This window comes from Gordionus sp. m RMFG-2023, chromosome 2, assembly GCF_954871325.1.
Source record: "Gordionus sp. m RMFG-2023 chromosome 2, tfGorSpeb1-WG-v2, whole genome shotgun sequence".
In the NCBI taxonomy this organism is placed as follows: Eukaryota; Metazoa; Nematomorpha; class Gordioida; order Chordodea; family Parachordodidae; genus Gordionus; species Gordionus sp. m RMFG-2023.
This window is the reverse complement of record NC_088776.1, coordinates 57834429-57862013: the sequence shown is the minus strand read 5'-3', so window position 1 is coordinate 57862013 and position 27585 is coordinate 57834429. Positions and strand designations below refer to the sequence as shown.

Below are 27585 nucleotides of genomic sequence, written 5' to 3'. Positions count from 1 at the left end.
TTCTTAAATTTTTTTAATTTAGAATTTTCTATTCTTATAAGTAGAAATATCATGTGTTCATGTTTGATTTAAACGGTCAAATAAATTCTGTTTGAAAATAGAAAAACATATCTAGCGAACCAACTTTAGTATTACAACAATATTTAAAAAACTCAGAAATACGTTAATTTAACTTTATTGTAGTGGTAAATGTAATTTTTGATTCACTAACTTTCATCGAAAATTATTTTAATCGCCAAATATGCGAATTTAAATGTATTCAAATAATTCGCATTTTATTTTATATCAAGATTATTTTATACTTATTATACCCACCCATTATTGCAGGCTGATTTATTAAATAAGTCTTTTTTTATGATTATTTTATACTTCAACCAATGATTTTATATCATTGACTAACAAAATATCTTGATATTCTATTCAGAAAGATGTGATTCATAATAGAAAATTGTACATGTGTATCAGCACTATGAATCAAATATTGTCTTCTAATATAAGTGAATCTGAGGAACCATGTATTATAGATATTAATCAGCTAGGTTGTTTATTACCAGATGGGAGATTAATTAAGTTGCACGACTTGTTGAATCAAGCATTAGAACAAAATTCAAACCCTTCAATAAATCAAAATGATCCACTTTTTATTAATTTAAATGAATCATTAGATGCCATTGATAATTTGGTTAATAATATAAAATTCAATGATAATAATAATTATATTTCAATAAAGAATGATTCTACATTCAATATATCCAATGATGATTTAGGTATTTATATTTGTATTAGAACTAAATAGTTATTTAATTTTTTTAAGTTAATGATCAAAATAATTTAAATGCAAACCTTCTCATATCAGATTTAATACCAGTAAATATTGAGTTACAGGTATAATATATTTTATTTTATTAATATTTATATATATGATTTTACAACAATGATATGTGAAATAAAATATTAGATCCAGGCCAGCAAATGCCAGTTTAACATGGATAAATTATAGTCTTAACCTATAGGCCAAAAATATTATATATTTCCTTCATATTTCTTTTTTTTGCTTGATTCAATATCACAATATCATATTTTCTATTAAAAATTATAAAATATATAATTAATTATTTCTTATTGTTGAATATTTAAATACTTTGAGTTTGAAAGATATATTTATAGAATTCTATTTATAAAGACCTGGATAAGGCCTAAACTTAAATATTTTATCCCTTACACTTTAGGCTGATTAATTTAGCTTATTTTTAATATGATCTAAAAAATTAATATACTGTTTATTATAGTAAGGCATTACATGTTATAGGGTCTGGAAGTTAGGCTATCAATTATAAATAGCTCACATTTTTTAATTTTTTGTAGACTTTTTGTCTGCAAATAAGTACCTATCATGGACTGTCTAAAATTATAGGTGAGGTGTACTTTACATGTATATTCACATGCTGGAATACAACATACAATTCTGATAAAATCAGTCCCTTTTTTCCCTATTATAATTGATATAAACAATGATTACTATATGCCCTAGGCTATATATATTTACATGAAAGTGTGTTGCCCTCTAGTTTGGGATACAATAAATCTACACTAGGTATTCCTCATTTCCATCATTAAAAAATTGATATGAGGTGCCCTTTACATGTTTGTGGGTAAGCGGCACATATTTGTACACAACAGTTCAAAAGACTGTCATTTATATGTATTGACATAAAAAGAGTTGGGTAAAAAATAACTATACTTGACCATATATATTTAAATAATTTATATTTATATTACATTATTAAAAATATTAGGCTGGGCCAAGCAATTTTTCATTGCAAATCTCTTATTTTGAATATGATTAAGATTCTTTGTAATAACAATGCATAACAACTATGAGCTTATTTCTTTTTCTAGGCTAGATATTTTTTTTGAAATTTTAACAGACCAACCCACAAGCATTAAAATTTTGATATATTTATTTGAAAATAAATTACAATATGCTTATTTCTTTGTTAAGAGCTCTTTAACCTAAATAGTAATCTATAAATAATATAGTAAATTCACAAATGATTTAATAAGTTATTTATGATACGATCCATAAATACATGATATAGATTTCTAACACAATAGATTTATAAAACGGTTGTTGTAGAAATAGACAGCCATAGAGAAAAAATATATAAGAGCCTTACTAGATTTGGGGGGAGGGGGGGGGAATTAGATATAGATATTAAAAATATGATGGTCATACATTTGTGCAAATAAAATTTAACGGGCTAGGCCTTACTTTTCATAATATTTTCAGGCAAATTTAAAAAAGTCGGACGGGGCCGGGCTCTGCAGATCTCTATTATGGACTAATTTTTTTTATATCATCTATGGTAGGGATCGGTAAATTATCATTTATTGGTTAGTGTTGTTAAGCCGTTTGATTTAGCCCATTTTAAATTAATGGGGTTAGCCAAAATAATATTAGACAAAGCCTCGAGATTTTGTTAATAGATGTCCAAATTCTTGTGCCGTCTAGAGCTAAATCTCCAGGCTTGCATAATATTTCTTAAAAATCGGGCCGTTTAACAACACAAATATTTGTCAACCATCGATTAAAAATATTGAAAGTTGGCTGATACTGAAATGTATTTTAAAATGTTTAGATGAACTTAAAGTTGCTAGAGCGCATTTAATTAATATTTTTTTTATTATCATTTTTTTTATGATCGTCCCATAATTAAAAAAAAAATAACGTACCCTTTTAAGCTTCCACTAAATAAATAAATAAAATGATCAATGACGTCTCTCATTTTTTTTCCTGATCAAATCGGAAAATATAAAATCTAGATATTTTTTTTATCAGAAAATTTGAAAGGTTTACCAAGGACATTTCATATTTAAAATATTATTATGAAAGTATCAAGACTTTATCATTTATATATATATAAATTTTTTAAAATATATATCAGAGACCTGCAGAGGTACCATTTGTACGGCCCGGCCCGGGTTTAAAAATTTTAGGCCCCGGCGCGGCCCGGCCCGAATATTAAAAAAAAAATTTTTGGGGCCCGGCCTAGATTTAAAAAAATTTTTTTAGGCCCGTCTTGGAATTTTTAAAAATTATTCAAAAAATTTGTTATTTCGTATTTTATCATATTTTTTGGCTAGTATTATCGTTTAATAAGCAAGTATATTAGCTAATCTTGTTAAACGGCTCGTTTTGAGCCGATTTTTAAATTTGTTCCTTCTATGAGCAAAATTTTCAGACTTGCATAATATTTTTCTGGATAAAACACTTAGTTAGCCGTTTTTAATAATCGGCTCAAAACGAGCCGTTTAACAACACTATATATTTTTTTTATATTTTAAACAGACATTTAGTATATTACAAATTGATACTATAAAAAATTTGTGTAAATAAAATTTTGAGAATATACTATGTATTTATAAAAAAAATAAAAATGATATTTTTAATAAAAAATATAACATATATTATATATTATATAATAATATATTTAATCCTTTGCGTATTTATTCCATGGTAGGAAAACTATAAATTTAGTATGTAAAGATACTATGAGTGTTAGCTAGTGTTAACTTCCACCAAACATATTAATCATAACTATGTATAATCATTATAACCATATCTAATTGACGAATATAATAATTCATGTTGTATAAATTTAAAAAAAAAATACGGCCCGGCCCTGGTTTTTTTTAAAAAAAAAATTTCAGGCCCGGCCTGGGTATATTTTAAAAATTTAAAATACGGCCCGGCCCTGGTACCCGGGCCGGGCTTAGGGCCGGGCCTGCAGGTCTCTGATATATATATAATGAATTTATTAAAAGCAGGGACCCGAACCGTTATTTATAACGGTTCAGTTTGGTTACGGTTCAGTATGTAAAATATTATAATGGTTACGTTTTGGTTACGGTTCTTAAAAAAAAATTTACAAAGGTTCGGGTCGGTTCAGCTAATTATAAAGGTTCATATTGGTTCATTACGGTTAGAAATTTTTTTTTTTTATTGAAGCAACACCATCGTCTAATTTATTTTTATTATATGTATCTACGAATTATATATAATAAAATATATAAGATTCAAAATAACTCATTTTTAAATATATTATAAGTAATATATTTTCTAATATAAATGGATTCTTATTTGTTTGTTGTGACGATAACACAAATTTTAAGCCCGAAAAGGCCCTTTCAACAGAAACTTGTGTTGCGGGAACCGCCAGTACTATAAGAGCAAGTTTATATAATTCTGGATATTCAAATATTTTTGATTCCTAAAATATAAAAACTGAACCGGTTTAACCTTTTTTTATAAATATTCTTTTTACTCCTTCAAAAAATAAATATATCGGTTCGATTACGGTTACAGCTGGTATTTATAACGGTTTATAATGGTTTAACGGTTCGTTACGCCGGCTGATTAAAAGTCAGATTTTAACTAACTATACATTTTTATGCATGTAGGACAAGAGAGGATTACCGCCCAATTGCCCCGTATATCTAAACCATAAGTATATATGTGAGAAAGATAGCTGATAGCGTAAAGGAATACCAATTGAAAGCATAGGTTATAGTTAATACCACTCTTTGCATATCTTGACGCTGTATCAGATACAATTAAAAAATAAGATGAGAGAGTTGTATTACAGTTGGCCATGCAACTCATTTTAATAGCAGGGCAGGGCATCCTGTGAGTAATTGACCCTGAATAAACACTTCTACAATGTTGTTGGAGGGTAGAAAAAGGAATCTCTGGTTTCTCTTCAATTAAAGTCAATAAGAACCTCCTTAGATTGTCATCAGATCCTATCCAACTCATGAGTTCTATGATAGTTTTAAGGTTGGACACTAGGCTTCCGACTTCCATAACTTGAAGTGGAGCTCTACGAGCACGAAGCTTGGTTCGTGAACCAAAATAGGGGTAAAATGGACCGCGACAATATGGGCGGACTTTAGGAGTGAGTTGAGTTGACACTGTCATCAATATTCTGGTCTCTTTCCTTAGTGTTTAAATCTTCCCATCTCTTCACCTTTATCATACACTGAGGTGGAGTGCCTGTTATACCTTCTAGGTGAATCTTCCAACCATGCTCTCTAAGAAGTTGTCCAGTCATTAAAGTTTTTATTAATTTGTCCTTCTCTTCATCTGCTTCATCACCAAACAACTTCTTTATTGAAAGGTTTTTTACTAAAAGAGGAAGTTGCTGCTCGAAATCAAGTCCTTCTCACGGAGAGTATAAAAGATCTTCCACTAGTTCTTCGACATCCTTATCAGGCAGTCTTCCTACCTAAAATTGAAAATAGCGAGGATGTTCATATTACACCAGAACTATCAGGACTATGGAAATGCTTCGGCCATCCAATAATAGATATGGACGCCGCCGTGTGTAGCTGGATAACCAAAGGATTCAAAAATAACTTAATCTACATGGGTAACGAAAATAGAAATATATGTTTCGATATGTCTTTTCACGTGAATACTATAAAAAGAATAGAAAGTGGCCAAGTTTGAATGTCAACCATAAAACACATCCCGAGATTCGAAACGCTTATTCATCAGGGAATTGGCCTGAGACAAAAAAGAATCAATGGAGTCCAAATCACTTCGCACATGTAACGTTTTCCAAAACCTTAGATTTTGACTACCACATTGATATATCAGATCTTTTGGCAGATAAAGCTATAATTCCCTCACGTGAAGAATGGGTACATGAGTACGATATACAAGCTCATAGAACAATGTATGGTAATTTCCCTTCAGCACCTAAATTTTCTAACAGAAGTGCGTTAATAGATTTCATATTTAGAGAAACTTTTTATGCTAAAGAAATAAACGAATAAACAATAATGAAATTCCTACGCCATGGAAAATATTAGTTGCCATTGTAAAAAATAACGAATTAAAGCTTGCAGGTAGATTTTACGGAAAGATGACCCCAATGCGTATATATCAAGTCAAACGATGACCATGTCGGAGGAAAAACTGCAAAGGACCATCTGTCAGATGACAGCTCCATATGACCACAATAGCACAAGTAGAAACTTTATCGTACTCGATTTTTCATCTTGGTGCACTAACTTCAGATCGGAGTTTGCCACCCCTACATTCGTTGAACTGGACAATTTGTTTGGATTAAATAACGTATATTCATATTCCCAATTCTTCCCCAAGGAGAGTATACTAATCTTCCAAGATCGTTGGGTGCCGCCACAACAGGACGTTAACACATCTGATCCTCTTGACGGTCGTCGCTGCCATCATGGCCCTGAAGCATGGCTCGAAGGTCTTCGTCAAAAGGGCTGGACATTATTAACAACAACACTTATTCAGTACGCGGCTTACAAAATAGGTGTAAAGATAGACCTAATGGGGCAAGGTGATAATCAGGTAGTACTTCTACAAATGCCTGCGAAGGCCGAATTAGACACATTAAATATTACACCGACTTTTTACTTAAAAACCTTTATGGATAATTTGGCAACTATCTCGGCCCAAGCAGGTCTTCCTTTAAAAGATCTTGAATCGTGGTCTTCTATGCATCTTTTTGAATATGGTCGAAAGTATTATTATAAAGGATCTCAAGTTAGCAACTGCTTAAAGAGAATCTCAAGAGTACATAGTGAGGCAAATCAAGTAATCCCCTTATTGAATGGAGATCTTTCAGGACTATTTTCGACAGGAATGTCTGCCGCTAATGAGGATGATATCCCATCTTATTCATACTTCACCACGATCGTAGAAGCATCTCACTTATTGAGATTCAAACTACCGTGGTTAAAAACTCGCCCTAAAGAGCATTCAGCAACATTGTTACTCATTACGCGACATATTGGTGGCTTCCCAATTACTCTATATGGTAATTTCGCCACAAGAGCAATTCAAGACCCTCTAACTCTCAATCTTTCTATGCTAAAAACTCTTTATAACACACAGATTATGAAAGTCTTTTGAAAGATCCTGACAGTCTTCCTATCCTTTTACCCACCCAACCTGAAAATTATCTCCGTTCTTGTAGCAGCAACTTCCTCTTTTAGTAAAAAACCTTTCAATAAAGAAGTTGTTTGGTGATGAAGCAGACTAAGAGAAGGACAAATTAATAAAAACTTTAATGACTCTAACTCCTTACAATCCGAAATTGGGGAATAGATTATACTCACTAACTGATATAAGTGTATAGGAGCAATATTTATCAAAGTTTGATAACGCCAGATCCATCCTAGCAATTACTACCGATTTATACAGTGGCCAAACTTCGCTTCATGAAGAAATCAAACAACTTGAAAATAATTATAGCCACTTTTTGGAGAATAAGACTAATCTTTATCCTTCAAGTAGTCAGATTCCATATTTCTCAATATGTTCAACATTAAGTGGACAACTTCTTAGAGAGCATGGTTGGAAGATTCACCTAGAAGGTACAACAGGCACTCCACCTCAGTGTATGATAAAAGTGAAGAGATGGGAAAATTTAAACACTAAGGAAAGAGAATCCAGCATATTGATCAGTGTCAACTCACTCCTAAAGTCCGCCCATATTGTCGCGATCCATTTTGCCCCTATTTTGGTTCACGAACCAAGCTTCGTGCTCGTAGAGCTCCACTTCAAGTCATGGAAGTCGGAAGCCTAGTGTCCAACCTTAAAACTATCATAGAACTCATGAGTTGAATAGGATCTGATGACAATCTAAGGAGGTTCTTATTGACTTTAATTGAAGAGAAAACAGAGATTCCTTTTTCTACCCTCCAACAACATTGTAGAAGTGTTTATTCAGGATCAATTACTCACAGGATGCCCTGCCCTGCTATTAAAATGAGTTGCATGGCCAATTGTAATACAACTCTCTCATCTTATTTTTTAATTGTATCTGATACAGCGTCAAGATATGCAAAGAGTGGTATTAACTATAACCTATGCTTTCAATTGGTATTCCTTTACGTTATCAGCTATCTTTCTCACATATATACTTATGGTTTAGATATACGGGGCAATTGGGCGATAATCCTCTCATGCATATGGGAAATCCTAGATAATAATTATCAACTGTCCGATACACAGGTATTCATTTAGGTTTGAAATTACCCAAGCTGACCCCTCTAAATGATTTGATTCGATTAAATTCATCAACATCCACTGATGAATATCCTATAAATCATCAATACTCCGTTTTAATTGCTAGAAAAATGGCTCTTTGGGTTATTCAATTTGAATATGACGATAAAATCTCTTCATTGGATAATCGTATAATAACAGATGAGATTACAGCTTCATTCTTAAACTTAACAGAATTGAAACATCTATTGTTTAATGTATTTTTAAGATCTTTCATCGTGTATCTCTGTATATTTGAACAGGACATCTATTATAACCCTTATAGAATTAGATCTTTATGTGTCGTACAATTATAAACAGAAAACCCCGATAGATGTTTTTATGGATGCAATCTGTAAGATAAATTTACTCTCTACTGTATCTGGCAATCAATCATATTTAAGTAACCATTCAAAAATATCTCAAATATTATTGCGAGAGCTCTTCAGATCATCTGTTGTCAAAAGCATGGCGAAAGGACTCCTTTCTATTTTGAAAGAACGTGTACTTCTCACTCCTTTAGACACCCCTGTTGAATCTAATAAGGCAATTAAACTCGAACTCTTCCAGTATGATATTTCAACTCCTGATTTCGATGTTAAAAGTTCAACCTTCCAAACAGCAGAGTAAATCAAGAAGTATGGATATGATAAATTCCTTCAACTTCCGTTTGTTATAAATACTGAAGAACGGGTGATTGCGGAAATTCGTGTAATGGATGTTCAACCTTTCAATTACCTCATCGATAGGAAATCTTGCCTCTATTCATGGAGAATTTTTATGATGACTTGTTCCCACCACCCTTTAAACGAAAAAAAGAGATTACACTTGATTTAAACCAGGTCAAAAAAAACCGATATTTCGTCGAGATAGACATCTTTCTAGTGCTTTGACCCTCTCCGAGATAACATATATGTTTGCCTACAAAGACAACCCAAAAGCAATAAAGAAAGAACATATCTTGTTGTTGAATTATATCAAACAAAATAATATAGCATGCAAAGATCCTCATGAATTTATCCCCCTTATGTTAAATAGTCTGCCAGATTTGAAACTAAATAATACAGACAGTGACGAGGAGTTGTCAATTTTATTTAAAATTGCAGTGGACTGCACATCTATAAGTATTCAAAATTGGATAAATACGTCTATCAAATTTAACGCTCCAGCTATCCCTCTTTATTTATACCTGATTTATAATATCAAGCACCAATTAGAATGTATATATGATGCTTCTACCAACACCGCAAACTTTCAGATATCATTTCAATTAGGTAGCTGCAAAGGAATATACTTTGGAAATTTATTATTATTTAAAATACGAAACAATCATTTTTTGATCACCCATACTATTCTAACATGTTTCAAAGATATTATCAGTTCTTGGTTTGACCTTTTAATCTATAGTATTATTAACCCGACAAAATTATCTTAAATCTATATGAAAAAATTATTTCAACTATAGAGATTATCTCTAAATTAGCATTTGAAATGCCTAAGAATTATTTTGATGTCTTAAAGGCTTGGCCATCCTTAGCAATTGCTACAATATTATCTAGAACGGAGGACAATCAAGTCCTTCTCACGGAGATTATAAAAGATCTTCCAATAATTCTTCGACATCCTTATCAGGCAGTCTTTCTACCTAAAATTGAAAATAGTGAGGATGTTCATATTACTCTAGAACTATCAGGACTATGGAAATGCTTCGGCCATCCAATAATAGATATGGACGCCTCCGTGTGTAGCTGGATAACCAAAGGAGCTATATTCAAAAATAACTTAATCTACATGGGTAACGAAATTAGAAATATGTTTCGATATGTCTTTTCACGTGAATACTATGAAAAGAATAGAAAGTGGCCAAGTTTGAATGTCAACCAAAAAACACATCCCGAGATTCGAAGCGCTTATTCATCAGGGAATTGGCCTGAGATAAAAAAGAATCAATGGAGTCCAAACCACTTCGCACTTGTAACGTTTTCCAAAACCTTAGATTTTGACTACCACATTGATATATCAGATCTTTTGGCAGATAAAGCCATAATTCCCTCACGTGAAGAATGGGTACATGAGTACGATAGACAAGCTCATAGAACAATGTATGGTTATTTCCCTTCAGCACCTAAATTTTCTAACAGAAGTGCGTTAATAGATTTCATATTGAGAGAAACTTTTTGTGCTAAAGAAATCATCGAACGAATAAACAATAATAAAATTCCTACGTCATGGAAAATATTAGTTGCCATTGTAAAAAATAACGTAGATCCCCATTTATTCATGACACATTTATAAGAAAATTACACATTTATTAATAATTCTATTTATATATCAATTAACAAAATACATATTATAAATCATAATTATCCCTATTCATATATTCTTTATTCCCAAAGGTCCATTCTTGGACATCTCCTCCAATTACTCCAATATCTCCACTCCAAATCTCCAACAAAGGACTTTTCTTTAACAATAAAACATGTAATCCTTTCGTTTTCTTCCCATCCACCAGGAAAAACTAATTTCCCTGTCAGAAAATAACTGACATTTGATGTATTATATTAAATTTATTTCTTCTTTTTTTCAACAGTTACAACAGTAGGGTTGGCCAATAAAAATCAATTTGATTTAAATCATATTGGTATTTGGTTTAAATCGTGATTTATGTATATCAAAAAAAAATTATAAATTTTGCCAACCCTGCATGGTTAGTGATGATGAAGTAAAGGTAATTTATTTGCACCCTAAAGTAACTTCTCAGTCCTTTTATATCTATCAATACTGAATATTTTTATTGTTCCGAAAAATGATATTTCGTCAACCCTTTGATAGCTACAGGAAAGACTTATATAATTTAAACTCCACGAAAGAATCCAAATTAAATTCAAGGAAATCTAAATAAAATTAATCCGTATATTATAAGCTTACATTTTCAAAAAAACAAGCTTTTAAATAATTTTTCGCCATCTAACGGAATTTTTTTACCCCCCCCCCCCCTAAGATGCGATATTTATTTTATTGGTAAATCATGATTATGTATATAAAAATTTAATAATTTAGAATAGTAATTATATGTACATCGAATATTGAAGGAAATCGCTCTTATAAAATCTGAAAGGCTTCGCACCCTATCACAGTATTCCTCGCAAAGTTTGTTTAACCGAATTTGGGTATTATAACTGCGATTTTGTTTTCGGTGTCCAACTATCTACACGCCATCGTTCGAGTTTGGTTTCATCGGTAGCCACCTCGCATTCCATTTTTTTAAAATCAATACCCAGATTGATGGGTGTTTATTCCCAACCAGATTAGAAAATCGATGATTCCAACCTTCGTATCGATTATTTGTGCTTTCTTCGTCGGATAGAGTGCTCTGATTCACGTTCCATGTTTCTGGAGGAAATCGAGGGCTCAATTCGACTTGTTTCAGAATTGAGAATTGCTTTTTGTGACAAATTTCTATAAATATGATGAAAAAAAAATCGGGGGTTTTTTTTTGGTTTTCTTTTCCTATTACCATTTATAATATATCTATCTAATAGTATTTTTTTGAAACCAAGTTGAGACGCTTTGTTGAATCCCTATATCTTTAGTTCTAATAGAGCTATGAGGCTAAAATTTTTGATTCATCAAATACCAGAGTTGTTAAAAGATACTTTTTAAATGGATCTAGATACAGATACATCGTCTAAAATAATATCTAGATACCGATATTTTAATCAAAAATCTATCTAGATACAGATACAGATACCACATTTTTATATCTAGATACAGGATCTAGATACTTGTATCTAGATCCTTTAACTCTGTCAAATACAATAACTTCGTTCTTATCTTCATACCAAATATTTATCCAAATCTAAAATGGGCGGGTTGCAAAGTCGTTGACTTGATTACGGAATCATCCAACACCAAAAAGACTAGTAACGATCTTCTTTGGAAAATAAAGCCCTCCTAGCGGACTTTGAATTTAAGTTAAATGCGCAAGAAGAATTCATGTTTAAATATTATTTTAAAAGGTCAGAAATATGGAGCTCACTCTACGCGGAAACAGCTGGCCTAGTATGAGAAAATTAGGCTAAACGTAAAATATCCTTCATACCGAAGTGTTTCGTTTTGCCGTTTTATTTCAAATAATGTATTTTAAATAATGCTGTAAACGTTACTTAAAAAAACTTTTCTTTTTTCTTTGCCTTGATTAAAAATAAAAAGTAACGTGTTAGAGTCATTCGTTACATTATGAAAAATGGAACGCGTTACTCGTTATTCAAAATAAGTATTAAACGTTACTTAAAAAATACTAAATAATATATACAGTGGCGTAGCTACGGGGATGGTTTTTGGGTTTGGACCACTCCCAGAGCAAAAGTTTTTTTTTATAAATTTTACGTTCAAAAGACTTAAAAGTTGACTTTATATCAAATAAATACCATTAATATTTATATTTTTTCTGGTTTTGATGTTTGTGGAAGGATATTATATTACTATTGAAATTATTCTGGATAGTATTATTATAAAGTCATTGAGAATAATCTACTAAATTATAATAACATATTATTGATGCATTAAAAAAATATATTTATTATATATTATCGAAGATATGGTTATGATTTGTAAGATGGCCCGTTAAAGGGGCTCTGGGGAGGGCGAAGCCCCCAGGCTTTTATATGTATGGACCCCCTCTAAGGAAAATTCCTAGCCACGCCACCGAATATATATAATCTTTTTATTTATTTTTTTTTCCCATAAATAATAAAAACAATATATTATAAGATAAGATGCTTAATAATATTTCATTGGCCAGTGTCACCTAAACTAATTATTCTCAAAAATTAAATTTGATTTGATTGGTAGTAGAGGTGTCAAATTAACCAATTATTATACTCGGTCATCATCAATCGTATAAATTTTAAATTATTTTATTTTGAAAGAAGCAGACAAATGATACCGAAGAATCGCAGTTTCCCTGTACTATTTGCGAAGTCAGTTTTAACAGCTGGAAACATTTGCAAAGGCACCGGAAAAAATTTGATCACAAAGAGAACAAACCTTACAAATGCGAATGTTGTGAAAACTCTTTCAATTACCAAGCCAATTTGATTCTTCACAAAGCTACACATCAAGTCTTTCTTTCTTTCTTTCTTTCTTTCTTTCTTTCTTTCTTTCTTTCTTTCTTTCTTTCTTTCTTTCTTTCTTTCTTTCTTTCTTTCTTTCTTTCTTTCTTTCTTTCTTTCTTTCTTTCTTTCTTTCTTTCTTTCTTTCTTTCTTTCTTTCTTTCTTTCTTTCTTTCTTTCTTTCTTTCTTTCTTTCTTTCTTTCTTTCTTTCTTTCTTTCTTTCTTTCTTTCTTTCTTTCTTTCTTTCTTTCTTTCTTTCTTTCTTTCTTTCTTTCTTTCCTTCTTTCTTTCTTTCTCCCTTTTTTCCCCTTTAATTTACTACATAGGGAATTCATTCTAAATTTAATCACAATAAATATATATTTTTTTTAGTCAACCAACTTCCATTGCCCAGAATGCTACAAAAAATTTAATCGTCTAGCCAGCCTTAAATCGCACATTTTGATCCACGAGGTAGAGGAGAGTTTGGTTTGCAAAGAATGCGGAGACGAGTTTAATTTTCAAGTAATATGAAAGCGATAAAAACCACTAGCAATTTAACAGCTGATCTATCTGATAAGAAAAAAAATATTTGAATGAAAGCATTATCGCCGTGATATGGAATTAAAGATATGACAGCTTCTTTCTTTTAAAAAAAATTACGATCGATCGGCTCTTAAATCGCTAGCGATTTCATCTCATTTATTATAATAAAATCATACCAAGGAGCGGTTGACAAATATTGTAGTTCTGAAACGGGCTGGATTCTAGATCGCCAAGCGAGATTTGTCGAGTATAGACAAACCTTTTTAAATTCCTCACCCGCCCTTTAATTCGATAATGTTCGGTGCAGGGAGGAAAAATCTCTCCACTTGAGCCGAATTTTTAAAACGGACTAACTCAATATTTTAGCCAAAAAATATAAGCCTCGAGATTTCGCTAATAGATGCCCAAATCTTTGTGCCATCTGTTGTAATATTCAAATGAGTTAAAGAAAAATGAATAAAAAAAGATTTAATATTCATCAGATTAAATAAAGTTCAAGATTATTTCAGTTTGTTTTTTAAACATTATGTAAATGAATAATATAGAAAAGTATATATAATCGGGAATATTTTACTTAAAAAAAGGAAGAGAGTTATGATTTTACGAACTTAATTTTAAACTTTTAATTTTAATTTTTTTATATTATTTTAATTTCTTATTTTATTTATGATTATGTAATTAGTATTTATATTAATTAATAAAGTATTAGTAGTTAATTTATTTATACTATTTATTTTATTCTCTAAATTCTCTCAACCACTATATTTGCTGACCGACATTATGTTCTGGACATATTCAGTCTACTTAAAATACTAAAATTCTACACTATGAGCAAAATATTTAGGTAAACTACTTTGTTAGCCATTTTTAAAAATCGGCTCAGATAGAAACGATTTTGGCAACCCTAGTTCGATGTTAAAATAAAATTATTCTAGATTTTTTATTAATTTTTGATCATTTTGTGACTGTATTTTTTTTTACTTATAAAATAGATTTATGCAAGCAAGGGAGAAAAAAAAACATTAAGCATTCTTTAAATCCTCAATTTACATACTATTACGAACTATTTCTTTTTATAGAGTGAATTGGATATTCATAACAAACTCAACCACCAGCAGCAACCCTTGATCCATTCCAACAAAAATTTACTTCAAGCTTTTAACTCCCAACAGACTCAACTTGGACCTACGAATATCCATCCCAAAAGCCCTGGAATTATGGTTCCTTATCTAGGTGAATTAGATATAAGTCAAATATATTTTTTTTTCCACATGAAAGGAAGTTGTGGGGGGGGGGTAATGGCGTCACTCTAAAAACTGTCTTCTTACCACTTTTTACGGGTTCTTTACATGCAATTCTTATTAACCATAAATTATTTAATAAGCTAACTTATACAATTTCCCAATTTTAACTTAATTTGTTTGATCCTTATTTTCATTTATCACGAAAAGACAAAAACGAATAAAAAATAATAATTTTCGATTAGATAACAACGAACCACGCCCCATTACCGAAAGTTCTGAACGCGTGGAAATTATCACGAGCGGAATAATGAAACATAGTTGTGACATTTGTGACAAGACATTCCCCAAAATTAGTCACTTGCAAAGGCACATTAAAATACACACCGGTTATTTTTATTTTTTTAAAAAAAATATGTTTTCTCTATTTTAACTATTATAATTATAATTGGAAATTAAAATTCAGAACAAAACCAATATTTGAATAATTTTGGACTGGAATTTCAAAAAAAGGAAATTCTTCTATAACTGAATGGGCAAGATAGATAAAAAGGATAAAAAAGGGAAGGGGATTAATAATTCTTTATTATAATACCATTCACTTAATCCAGATATATCATAAATGCATCTATCCTATTTTCATTTTATTTTTTAGACAGAAGATTAAATTTTTTTTTGAGCTTTATACCCTTTTTCCTATGCATGTGATCGCTTGTTTCTAGAATTAAGCTAAATATAGGCTAGATGCATTTAAGATAAGAAAACCTGGATTTCGAAATTCACCCTTTTTTTCTAACGAAAGTAAAATATTGTTACTATATATAATTTAATTTTTATATGTATGTTTTTTACTTTCTTTTATTATTAGAGTATTTATTTTTGCACATTCTGTTCAGGCAATAAGCCCTTCAAATGTAGCGTCTGCTCCCGCTCCTTTTCGCAAAAGAGTTCACTTTCCTTCCATTTGACAACTAAACATCCCGCGGAAGGCGCCGATAAAATCAAGGGCACCAACGCTAGTAACTATAATAAAAATGATGGACAACATCCATCCAAACTTTTTCAATGCGAACAGTGCCCAGCTCAGTTCAATCAAAAAGGAAACCTCAAGTCCCACACTCTTAAATTGCATAGCGGTTACCGACGGATAGAGAGCGATTGCGTTAATAAGGCCGCGGTTAGTTACGGTAAGAGTGATAGAATCGCAAAATTACGAAATGGGGAATAATGCCTAAATTTATTTTATCTAATAATATTTACTATAAATCAAATAAATAATAATATATATATATGAGGGATATAATCAATATGATGATAATGAATATCGCCGCTTTAATAAATCACGTGTTCTACATTTGGTTCTGGGTTCGAAAACTTAAAAATGTATAGTTGAAAATTTCGCGAACAATCGACCAAATAAATACCAATTTTTGACAACCCTTGAACCCCAGATATTTTGAGACCGTAGCTGGTTCGGACCCATTTTGTAAAATTGATCACTCTTAAATGCATAGAAAAGCAATTTCAATTAAAATCCCGAATTTTGGTCTCTTTAGTCGATTTTTTTTAAAAAAATGGCGAAATATAGATTTTCGCCTTGCGATTTTGCCACGAGAGAGCTAAATCCTTTCCGACATCTTTTGAAGAAATCTCAATTCATTAGATAATATTTGTTTGACGAAAATTTTGATTTAACCATTTTTTTTAAAAAAATAGGCTACATCGAGGTTTTTAAATAAAATTACCAATTTATCATCAGAATGTGAATATGAAGCGCACTTAACTTTTGTCTCAGTGGGTAGCTATTTTCACACAGCCAAGCCCTTATATCTATCAAAATTTATATTAAAATTAGGTGCTCTTCATCATGGCCACGAAAATGAGTTAAATGTCATCCATGACTACGATAATCTTTCGCCTAGTAAGGGTGAAACCTGCAAAACTCTTTATTTCAAATGCGGCGAATGTAGTTGCGTGTTCACCAAACTGGGAAATCTGAATTCGCACACGAGCAAAATTCACGCTAGCAATCCACCCCGTTTGGATGAATCGATCGGTACTATCGTTGATCAGGTTAGATGCTATTTTTAAAAAATAGAAGGTTGGGGTCATCTTGCCATTTTCCCTTAAAGTTAGGGCATCCTATTTTATTTCTACGCTTTATTTTGGAGGATTTTTTTTAAAAATAAGAAATAAAATGAATACTTTCTTAATAGGTTCATTTTAATAGTTTGAGGAACCAACTTAAATGGTCTTAAGTTTTAGATGATCGTATTTTATTTTAGGTTTGATTTGTGGAACCTATATTTTATAATGATATTTTTATACAGGATATATTGGAAATTTGGAATTCAATGCTCAAAAGCATATTGAAGGTATGTGTTTTTTTAAAAAAAATTCTTATAATATATATACACATCTTAAAGAGAGTTAAGTAAATTGAACATAACAAAATTTAGCATTTTTTGATAGATGTTTAGATTATCATGCAAATTAAAAAATAATTTAATAGACATGCTTATTTGTTAGATTTAAAAATAATAGTTTACAAATACCTGAGAATAGTTTCTCTAAATTAACGTTCACGAAAAAGTATATAATAGATAGGATATAGGTATTTAAAAAACAATTTTAAAGTTTGAAGAATCATCTCAAAACGGGTCGAATGTTCAGGGAAATTTGATGGACATCTATGAGAATGTGGCCGCCACTCATATTTACGATAAGAATAATAAAAATATAAATGGTTCGTATTTTACCTTTCAACCTTACATTGTATTACACTAAAATATGGATGAATAAAACCCTTTTTATTAAAATAACAGTTAAGTTCTATGAAAGTGATTAGTTCTTCTTGAACTAAGGCCATGCTAAAGTTTTGAGCTTTTGAGCATATAATACTAAAAGATAGCAAGTCAAAAATTGAGATATGCACAATAGCGTTTCCAAAAAATTTGGTTATTCGGACTCTTGCACATTTAAAAAAAAAATTATCCTCTACTTTACTAGTTATATTAAATTCCGAATAATTTACGTATTTTATAGTGCATTGGCATAATTATATCTAGATTTACCTTGTTTAATTTTAAATTATGTTATAGTTTTAATTTATTATAATGATCATTAAACGTTCCGATTTCTCAACGCTAGAACGCGCTGAAATGATTCTAGCCTTATCCCTAAATTAATTACTTGGAATTAATTAGCTATTGTGCTTGCTACCTTTTTTTAACCGTCGAATCAGTTTATCGCAATTTTTTATGTTCCTTTTAAATTAATCGATTATAAGAAAATATTTTGTGTTAACCTGTTACGAAGTTATTAACTATACTACTATAACATCTTCGAATGATCTCCTTATAATGGGTTTACCTGGAATCTAAATCATCAGAGAATTAAATTGCAGATTCTAATGAATACTATAATATTTATATCAAAAATTATTTAAAATTAAATTATACATATATATATATATTTTTAAAAAAGCAAACGATTTCGGAGAATCTTATTACTACTATTTTCTGGATAATTCGTTCCTCTCTCAAAATTGTAATCTATCTTCAAAGACTATATCCGTGAACGATAAAAATGTTAAACACACAAATAACGAAATGACAGCGAAAGTTATTACACCTCAAAAATTTTTAGTCAATACTTTACGTCCTTCTCATACTTCTATCCTTTCCAACCCTCATAATCATTCGAAAGAGTCAGCCATCAATCAAAATAATATGCAAGTAGATGCCTCGGAGGATCCGATGCAAATCAATGGCTTGATGGGCGATAATTTGCGAAAAAAAAATAAACTCGACCCTGAGGATGGAGGAAGTTTTTTCGGAAATGAGAATAATTCTATTAGTGCTTGTAATGCTAATAAGGTAAATGGGCAATGTTCATATGTATATTGTATTGTACCCAGCACAGATCATGTCTGAGCCATGCAGGACCGACAAGAAAAATAGGCCTGACCCATAGACGGGAAATTTTAATGTTTTATTTCCTTTTTCTGCCACCGGATCGCGGGCGGGCTATGGTCAAAAAATCGAATTTGCGGGTCTCTAACCCTCTCTATCATAAAAATTTTATAATTATGGGCTCGGTCATGTAAAAAAAAAATTAGTGTTTTTGGCAGGGAAAATAATCAATTTATTGGTCTACTCAGAAAGTTTATTCGAATAAAGAAATTTAGGATATTTTATTGCCTTGGAAAAAAACCCATTAAATATATACATCTATAAACAATTTAAAAAAAAACATAAGTATAAATACTGTCCATCCTGCTCCAAGCGATTCCTGAAGCCGTCCGATCTCCTTCGTCACACTCGAGTGCACACGCATGAGAAGCCATACGTATGTGAACCCTGCGGTAGGCGATTCACCGTCAAATCTAGTCTTACCAACCATGCCAGATCCCAACATTTGCCCGCTTTCGTCGATGAAATGTGTGCTGACAGAGATAGTAATTACAAAATATATCATTTACCTATAGCAGATAAAATCACTTCACCAATGGTCTACTATTTATATAATTTTATTTTAAAATATCATAATAGGTTGAAAAGACATTAAGCGTCACTCCTAACATATTCTCTTATTGAATGACCACTATACTCTGTAATTTCTTTCACCCTTCTTTGGTGAGGCCATATTCCTCAATATTTACTTATATTTTCTCTACATTTTGCTTTTTATTAGGTCATGAGTGGAACGGAATTACCGTTCAAAAAAAATGAAAGCATTTTTTTGTAAATAAAGAATTGGTATAATTTATATGAAAAAAATTAGACGAATTGATTTGCAAAGTGTGCCACAAACGTTACAGCTCTCAGGGAAGTTTGAAAGTTCATTTTCGGCTTCATACAGGTTTATATTAGTTATTTTAAGTAATATGAAAGAATGAAAGAAAGAAACTGGTAAATAAATAAAATAAGGATTATATTCGTACGAATCCATAAAGAATGGCGTAGCAACAAAATGCTTAATTAGTTATTAATTTATTATTAGGCCTCAAACCTTTCGAATGCTCCATATGCTTAAAACGTTTTCGTACATCTGGACACAAAATAAGTCATTTATCATCCGCTCACAAAGATGTAAACTTAAATTTGCATAACACCATTATTAACGATCATCAATCAATAATCGAATCCATAAGTATTGAAAATAATATAAATATCGTGCCTACCTCAACTGTCTACGATGAGAATTTTCGCGAAAATTCAATAGTCCAAAGTCGCGACAAACCAGAAAATATTAATAGCTTTGATTCATTCGTTAAAACGCCGACATCCATAATTGCTTCCCCTTATCAACTTCCACGTGTCGAGACAACATTTTCTGACCTTGAGGTGGACCCTAATTTGGCGAAATCTTTAACCTCCGTCTTACATGATCTGGAGAAGAGGGAAGCGAGTAAGTTGGTTAGTGTTGAGAGGCCATATGAATGCGAGTATTGTGCTAGGGCCTTCAAAAAATTATCCCACTTGAAAGAACACATTAGATCTCACACTGGTATATTATTATTTTTTATACACATTATAAATGATTTTCTTATTGAAGTGTCGGGGTTTCAGTTATGGGTAGAATGGTAGGTGGCACGTCTCGATGAGATTTGGTATGCGTCATTTTAATTTATTAAAAGCAACTACAACACTTATATTTTAAATTTTATTTAAAAAAAAGAAAATAATTAATTATAAAAAATTTAAGCCTCAATTAAACTAATAAATTATATTTTTAAGTGCAAAAAATAATTATATTTTTAGTAAATTTTAAAACAAAAAATAAAGTATATCTTTAAGTATAAAAATTTATTCCTTATATAGGGAAAATAAAACGCACAATTATAAATTAAAATAAAATTGGTACAAAGTGAAAAAAGAACGTTTTTGCAAAAAGGTATTGTGTTAGTTTTATCTTACATAATTAGAATAAAACCTACCCCCTATACTTTCCGGAACTCTAATTATACCACTGGATGCAGGGCTAACTCCCGGACCTAAATATCTAACTTATATTTGCCGAACACCCTATTAAAGACTCCAAAAATAAGTAAAACCCCTAAGTAAAAAGAAAACACATAACCATATGTTAACCTTGAATATATTTAAATCAAAACAAAAGAAAACTTTATTTAATTTTTATGTATTTACGACAAAACAAAAAGAAGGGCAAAAGAAAAAACTTTATTTAATTTTTATGTATTGAAGACAACCAGAGAAGGATAAGAGCAAACTATTTTTAATCGAAGTTTATAACACTTATAATACTCTAAATATTCTTAATCATCACATAGGCGAAAAGCCCTACACCTGCCCGACGTGTAATAAGAGTTTCGCCTCCAACGGTATATTAAAAACCCATTCGAGAATGCACCAAGGCTTCAAATCCTATCAATGCCCTATTTGTTCATCGAAAAGCTCTCCCGGCTTTAATCGTAAGCGTTCTTCTTCGAATCGCACTCGAAGCTCTTCCTTTTCCTACGCCACGAAAGGAAGTCTAAAAAGACATATGGAAAAACATCACTACAATGAACCATACGAACATTTTTTTCTACCGGAATCGAATTCATCGATTTATAACATGATTGAACAAGATGGTAGGCAAAATCATATAAATAAAAGTCAGAATGTTGAAAAGATTGATTCGAATACTGAGAATAACGATATCATATGCATACAAGAATTGGCGGCGGATTATGATACTAGTAATAATATTGAATATGTCAACGCTGTTAATCATTTAAACAACCAAAAGACGGTAAAAGTAGGCACTAGCAGCTATTTTCTTACGGCAGGCGACGAGGATAATATTCATGAATGTATAAATAAAGTTGCTGCTAATGATAAATCGAATAAAGCAGATCACATATTATTATGTGCAAACAATATTCTCAAGGCAGACGATAATAATAAAATAAGTAATGCACTTTTTAATGATAGTTATGTTAGAAACAACGATATTTCTTATAAAGACTATAATAAAATGAATAAAGCAGACGATAATAACAAAATTAGAATAGTCGGTAATAATAAAAACGTCACTTGTCACAAAACAAACAATAAGAATATTAGTGATAGAGATTTGGAAAAGAATGACAATATTGACAAATTGAATAAAGCAGAAGATAGTAACGAAATTCTATTCCTGTGCTCCCTTTGTGGTCACGTTTTCAATTCCCGGACGATCGACGAGTTTGAATCCCATCTCAGGGAGCGACATCCATTAATCGCAAACGTTCAAGTCACGAATTTCGAAGGCGCCCATCATAGCGAAATGCATGGAGGACTAGCAGATGATAATAATGTCAATAGCAACAAAAAAATGTGCTACAGCATGGACGCGTACGCGAACTTGGATCTAGTGGAGGGGAGAGGTGATCTAATGGAAAGGTTATTTCGAATACAAATAAAAATCCTTGTTGAAAGATATTTATACCATTGTGAAAAAAATCAAAAAAAAAATCCACCTCTTTTCATAAAAAAAGTTTGTATTTGATTTGTAAAAATAAAGTTATTATTTCTTGAATCAGGCTTGTTTCTGGGTGATTGATTTCTTGTCAAATCGATAATTTCTAAACTCCCGACTTCTTTCAATTTAGATAGTTCTTTAAAGCATAAAAAAGAAGTTGAATATATTATAACTTTCCATCAGTACCACTTATAGATATCAGGGATCGATTATGCTTAATTCTGAGATGTGCCGTCGATACTTTAAAAAGTATCCGTTCCAAGTATAAGTATGGAAAGGTTGTTAAAAAAAAGTGGTACCTAGCTTAATGCAGCTGTGCAAATTGGCTTCTCTTATTCACATGGATAGTTATCATGGGTCTTTTAACCACGAATAATGTGGGGTTGGGTTGAAAAGTTATTGACTTAGCAAGGAATCACCCTCTTATTCATCTATCAGAACATCGACTTCAAATATATAGGAATTTTTTTATTACCAAAATAGCGACATGTAAGATGGCGTCTTTTGAAATTCCGTCATTATACATATAATAGATATGACATGGGCTTGTGTTAGTCTTTATATGAAATGGTTATGGTTAGCATTGTTGTGTAATAGCTAAAAAGTGGCTACTTCTGAACAGCTGAAGAAGATCCCGCAATTTAGGCTCGAGTTAAATTTATTTTAGCTTTCTTCAAAGTTCATTTTCCAAAAAACCCCTGGCGGAAGTGATAGTTTTGGCTTTAAACTAGGTTTAGCCGTTTTTTAGTCAGGTAGGAATCAGCAAAAAATATAGAAATTACTCAACTATAAAGGTTAGATTCAAAAGTGTTTGACCATTTTTAGCAATAACAAAATTAATATATTCACGAATATTATTTTAATTATATAATAATTGATGATTTTTTTTTTAAAAAATGATTTTTTATAATACAGTCAAACGATCGACGATACCTTAAATTTCGACAATCATCAAAATGAATACCACATGAAAGGACAAAATGCGAATACATTCGTTCCAAATGCGAGACCGCCAATAATGGGCATCCAGCTTCCACCGAATAATGTTAATAATTTATGAAATATGAATAATATTACCAAATTTATTTGATCGCATTAAGGAATCGGTCTCTGTAGGTTTCGATGTTTTGAGGACTAGCAGAAATTTGAAATTATTATTTTTTTCTTTTTTTTAAATTGTGTATTCTTTTTTAGGATACACATAAATTGCAGAATTTTCATCCAGTATCAGATGAAGTTGACGGAATAGTCGATACGAGTGACGGGCGATTTATGGTTACGACCAAGTATAAACCTCTCTTGCTAGACCGCGAGCAGATGCTAAAATTGGTGAATCTTTCTTCCACCCCTCAATCGTCTGTTTCCAATAATATAATACCTTCCACTTTTCCCGTACTGCAAACCGCGTCGTCTGCGTTCTCTATTGGGGAGGCATCGTCATCTTCGAACACTGTTATATCGTCCATGTTTCCCAGTGATAAAGATACTACCCAAATTCCTATCGAATTATTTTCTGATCTAGGAAATAATCGTGTTTTTTACCTCTCTAACTTGACTAATGATAACGTGGACTGCGATGATGGTGGTCATGATGGACAAGGAGGAATGGAAGAAGAATCTGTAATAATCGATATCAACGATATTGTCAAAAACACCGGAAAAATTCATTTTTTACGCGAGGATGAAGTTGAAATGGATAACGATTACGTCGCTCATAATGATGGTTTCGATATCGAGAATAACGACAATACGATAAATAATAAAAACGAAAATCGTCTGGAAGACGCCCAAAATAATCGTCTGCGTGTTTCGCAAAATCTATTACTTCAATCGGTCACGGAACTTTTTAAGAAGGGCGATAGGCCCAACATAAATCTGTACGTTGGCGACCTAGTAGAAGAGAACAATCAATCGATTGTTTCTGGGACGGCAATCGTAAACCAAGATAATATCTCTGAAAAGGGTGAATTGAATAAGAGTCAAAATTCCGCTACCGCTTCCTCGAAACACGCCCACACATGCTTGTATTGTCCCAAGAGCTTCAAAAAACCGAGCGATTTGGTGAGTTTGCTATATTGCGATTTTAAATTTTAATATATCGCATCGACTAGTTGTTCCCTATATTTTTTTTGGATTTAAATATAAAGAAGACAACAATCGCAAATAAAGCGGTTTTAAAAAGAATCCTTCAATACTCTGGTTGGTTGATGTGTGGAACCCGCTAATATGTTAAAATTCTTATTGCTCAAAAATGGCTAATTATTATCATTTTTAAATTTATCTTAAAAATATAAATCCCAAATTTTGGGTTCAGCCACGTTTTATGAAAGGCATGGGTGTATTAGGGTCCCACCAGAAGGAGATACATATTGTTTTTTTAAATTCTTTAATTTTCATACTTATTTTGAGGAATTAACATAAAAATGAATGGCTATTTTGTAAAGTTTGCGATTTGTTTAATCACATCAAAATGTCTCAGGAGCGTTGCGTTTTTTGTTCGCCGGAGTAGTAAAGTGGTAAAATTGTAATTCCTTCAATATCTGCATTTAAAAAAAATAATAATAAGGTACGTCATTTGCGTATTCACACGGGAGAAAAACCTTACTCTTGCGATGAATGCGATAAAAAATTTGCCGTTAAATCCACGCTCGACGCCCATCGGAAAACGCACGGAGGGGAAAAACAGTTCGAATGCCACATCTGCCGAACTTTCTTTTCCACTCGGGGAAGCTTGAAAGTGTGTATTCAATATTACTTGAAATATATATACCTGATTTATAACCATAATCAAGATGGCGATCAGCTGATTTTAATATAGTCCCATTTTAAATTTCATATTTAACATTATGATGATCAGTTCAGCCACTAGAAAAAATTCCATGTCATGGCTACATTATTATAATCCTTGAAATAAATACTCAGCAGTTTACGCTATTTTAATAAATAGTGTGATTTAGGCTTGGTTCCGAAATTCTAAAGTTTTTTGAGCTTATTCAACTAAAATGACCCCTTAAGATATTTTATTTAAAAAACATCATATTGAATTTATTTTATATATTTATTATTTAAAAAAGAATTGTATAAATAATATAATTTAAAATATTTTTAGAATTTTTAGCCTATTTATTTATAGAAATTGACAAAACGAATGTTTTTAATGCATCATCCATCGTTTCCATTTAAAATAATGATAATATCGATCATTAATAAAATATTCAATTCTAACTTTCATTCCTAAAAAAAGCTTTTATTTTAATGTGCAAATCTGCTATTTAAAGGAAGGTAGGAAGCCTGTTCATTTAAATGATAAATTTTAAAAATCCGATGGCTGGTCTTAAAAATAATAAAATTGCAAACACGAGCCGGGCCTGAAAATATTTTTTTAAAACCAAACCCGGGTTGTATCGGGTCGAATTAACTAAATTAATCATTAGGTACACATGAGGCTTCACACCGGTTCCAAGCCATTCAAATGCCCTATTTGCCCACTCTTCTTTCGCACCTCCGGCCATAGAAAGTCTCACATAATGTCGTCCCACCATGTTGACAAGCCTCCTAAATCTTCTACCGCCTCTTCAAACATGGCTAAAATCGACGAGGACCAAATAAGTAGAGTTTGCCTTCTTTAATTTGACCATTTAGTGGTTGTTTATTAATGGTTATTTTTTAGTTTTAATCTTTCATTTTCTAGATTTTCATCAGGGATTCAACCGAACCGAACCGTTAAGCCGGTACATCGATTCGTAACCTTAACCGAACCGATGTTCGTTTCAGTTCGGATCCCTGATTTTCTTGTCAATTTTGTAAAATAATCCATCTTTTTTTTTATCATTAACACTGAATTTCCTAATATTATATTATTTTTTTTATTGAAAAAAACTTAAAACCTTTTTACAACGAAAGATAAAACGAACAATTCCGCCTTAAAATCCCTAACACAGTTCCCCTTAGACCTTTTGCGAGAACGTCTTACGCTGTCCCAAAACGGTCTCCTCAATTCTAGTTCGACTAATCACCCTATCATCGATATGACCAATAATGATGATATCCATAATAATACCTACGATTTCAGTTTCGTTCAGAATGAAAACGAAAATAGTAATGATAGGATCAATGGTATCGCTTACTATTTTTCACACCAATCCAAACCCGAAGATCTATCCCTTATCTCAGATTCCCATTCTGTCTCTTCTCGTTCGCTCATCCCTCACGAGAAACCCGATTTCGTTTCGTTACTACAACCTATCATGGACGAGGACACTCAAGAATTGCAAGATTTGCGAGACGCACAGATAGGGACTCCTACCGTATTCGCGGATGATCAGCTGTTACATTCTTTCACGCTTTTGCCGGGTGATTCGTTGCTGACCAATGATAAAGTTATACCTTTTTTTTTCTTTCTTACTTTTATTATTTTGTTAAAAGAAATTTTTAAATGTTATTTTTAAAAAAAAATTAAATTGAACAGATTATTCGCACTTTAGACATAACCGCTTCCGACGAATTAGTCGATTTGAATTTCGTCAATAATTTATACACCACATCTCGCCTGTCTAACGCTCTTTCGTTTTCGTCATCACAGATTACTGCATCGATTCCTAAATAATTACTTTAAAAAAAAAAAATTCTTACTAAATTGTGATTGGATGGGGAATAGCATCAAAATAAAAATATTTAAAATTATTGCGCTGATTGTTTATTATGTTTGTATTTTTTTTTATATTTTTAAAAATAATATTTATTATTGCTATTTATTTATTAATTTTCATTGTTTCGAATCAATCATTTAAATTATTCGGTAAATTTTTACGCTAGATTATTTAATAAACTGCCTGTCGTGTTATTTGAATTGATGATAAACCCTATAAAATATTTAAAAAATAAATTATTTTGCTTGCATTTAGCTCTAACGGGGGCGGATTATTTTTCCTTCAAATTAGGCTGTAAATTTTTTTGCAATAATTATCCCCTTATTATCATATATAGATCTCGTATTGGGATATGGAGATCGCGTAAATCGGAATATCTTAATTTTAAATAATTTAAGGAGCTATTTTAAAATTTGAGAAGAATCTTATTTGATCTATAAATATTCATCAACAGATGAACAACCAATACCCATTCTACATAAAACAATGGTTGCAGATT

General features: G+C 31.4%; 1 protein-coding gene across 1 annotated transcript; it reads left to right on the top strand.

The window, feature by feature from the left end:
- Positions 1–454: 454 nt before the first annotated feature.
- On the top strand, positions 455–27187 carry LOC135924504 (zinc finger protein 236-like). The gene is made up of 21 exons (XM_065459560.1): positions 455–767; positions 815–885; positions 13018–13209; positions 13574–13705; positions 14806–14959; positions 15213–15356; positions 15864–16154; positions 16823–17040; positions 17298–17342; positions 17605–17713; positions 18454–18845; positions 19228–19426; positions 19753–19830; positions 19972–20478; positions 21263–22358; positions 23353–23482; positions 23632–24498; positions 25004–25174; positions 25872–26046; positions 26341–26816; positions 26906–27187. The coding sequence occupies exons 1-21, from the start codon at positions 455–457 to the stop codon at positions 27041–27043; spliced, it is 5898 nt and encodes a 1965-aa protein (XP_065315632.1). The 3' UTR covers positions 27044–27187.
- Positions 27188–27585: the final 398 nt, after the last annotated feature.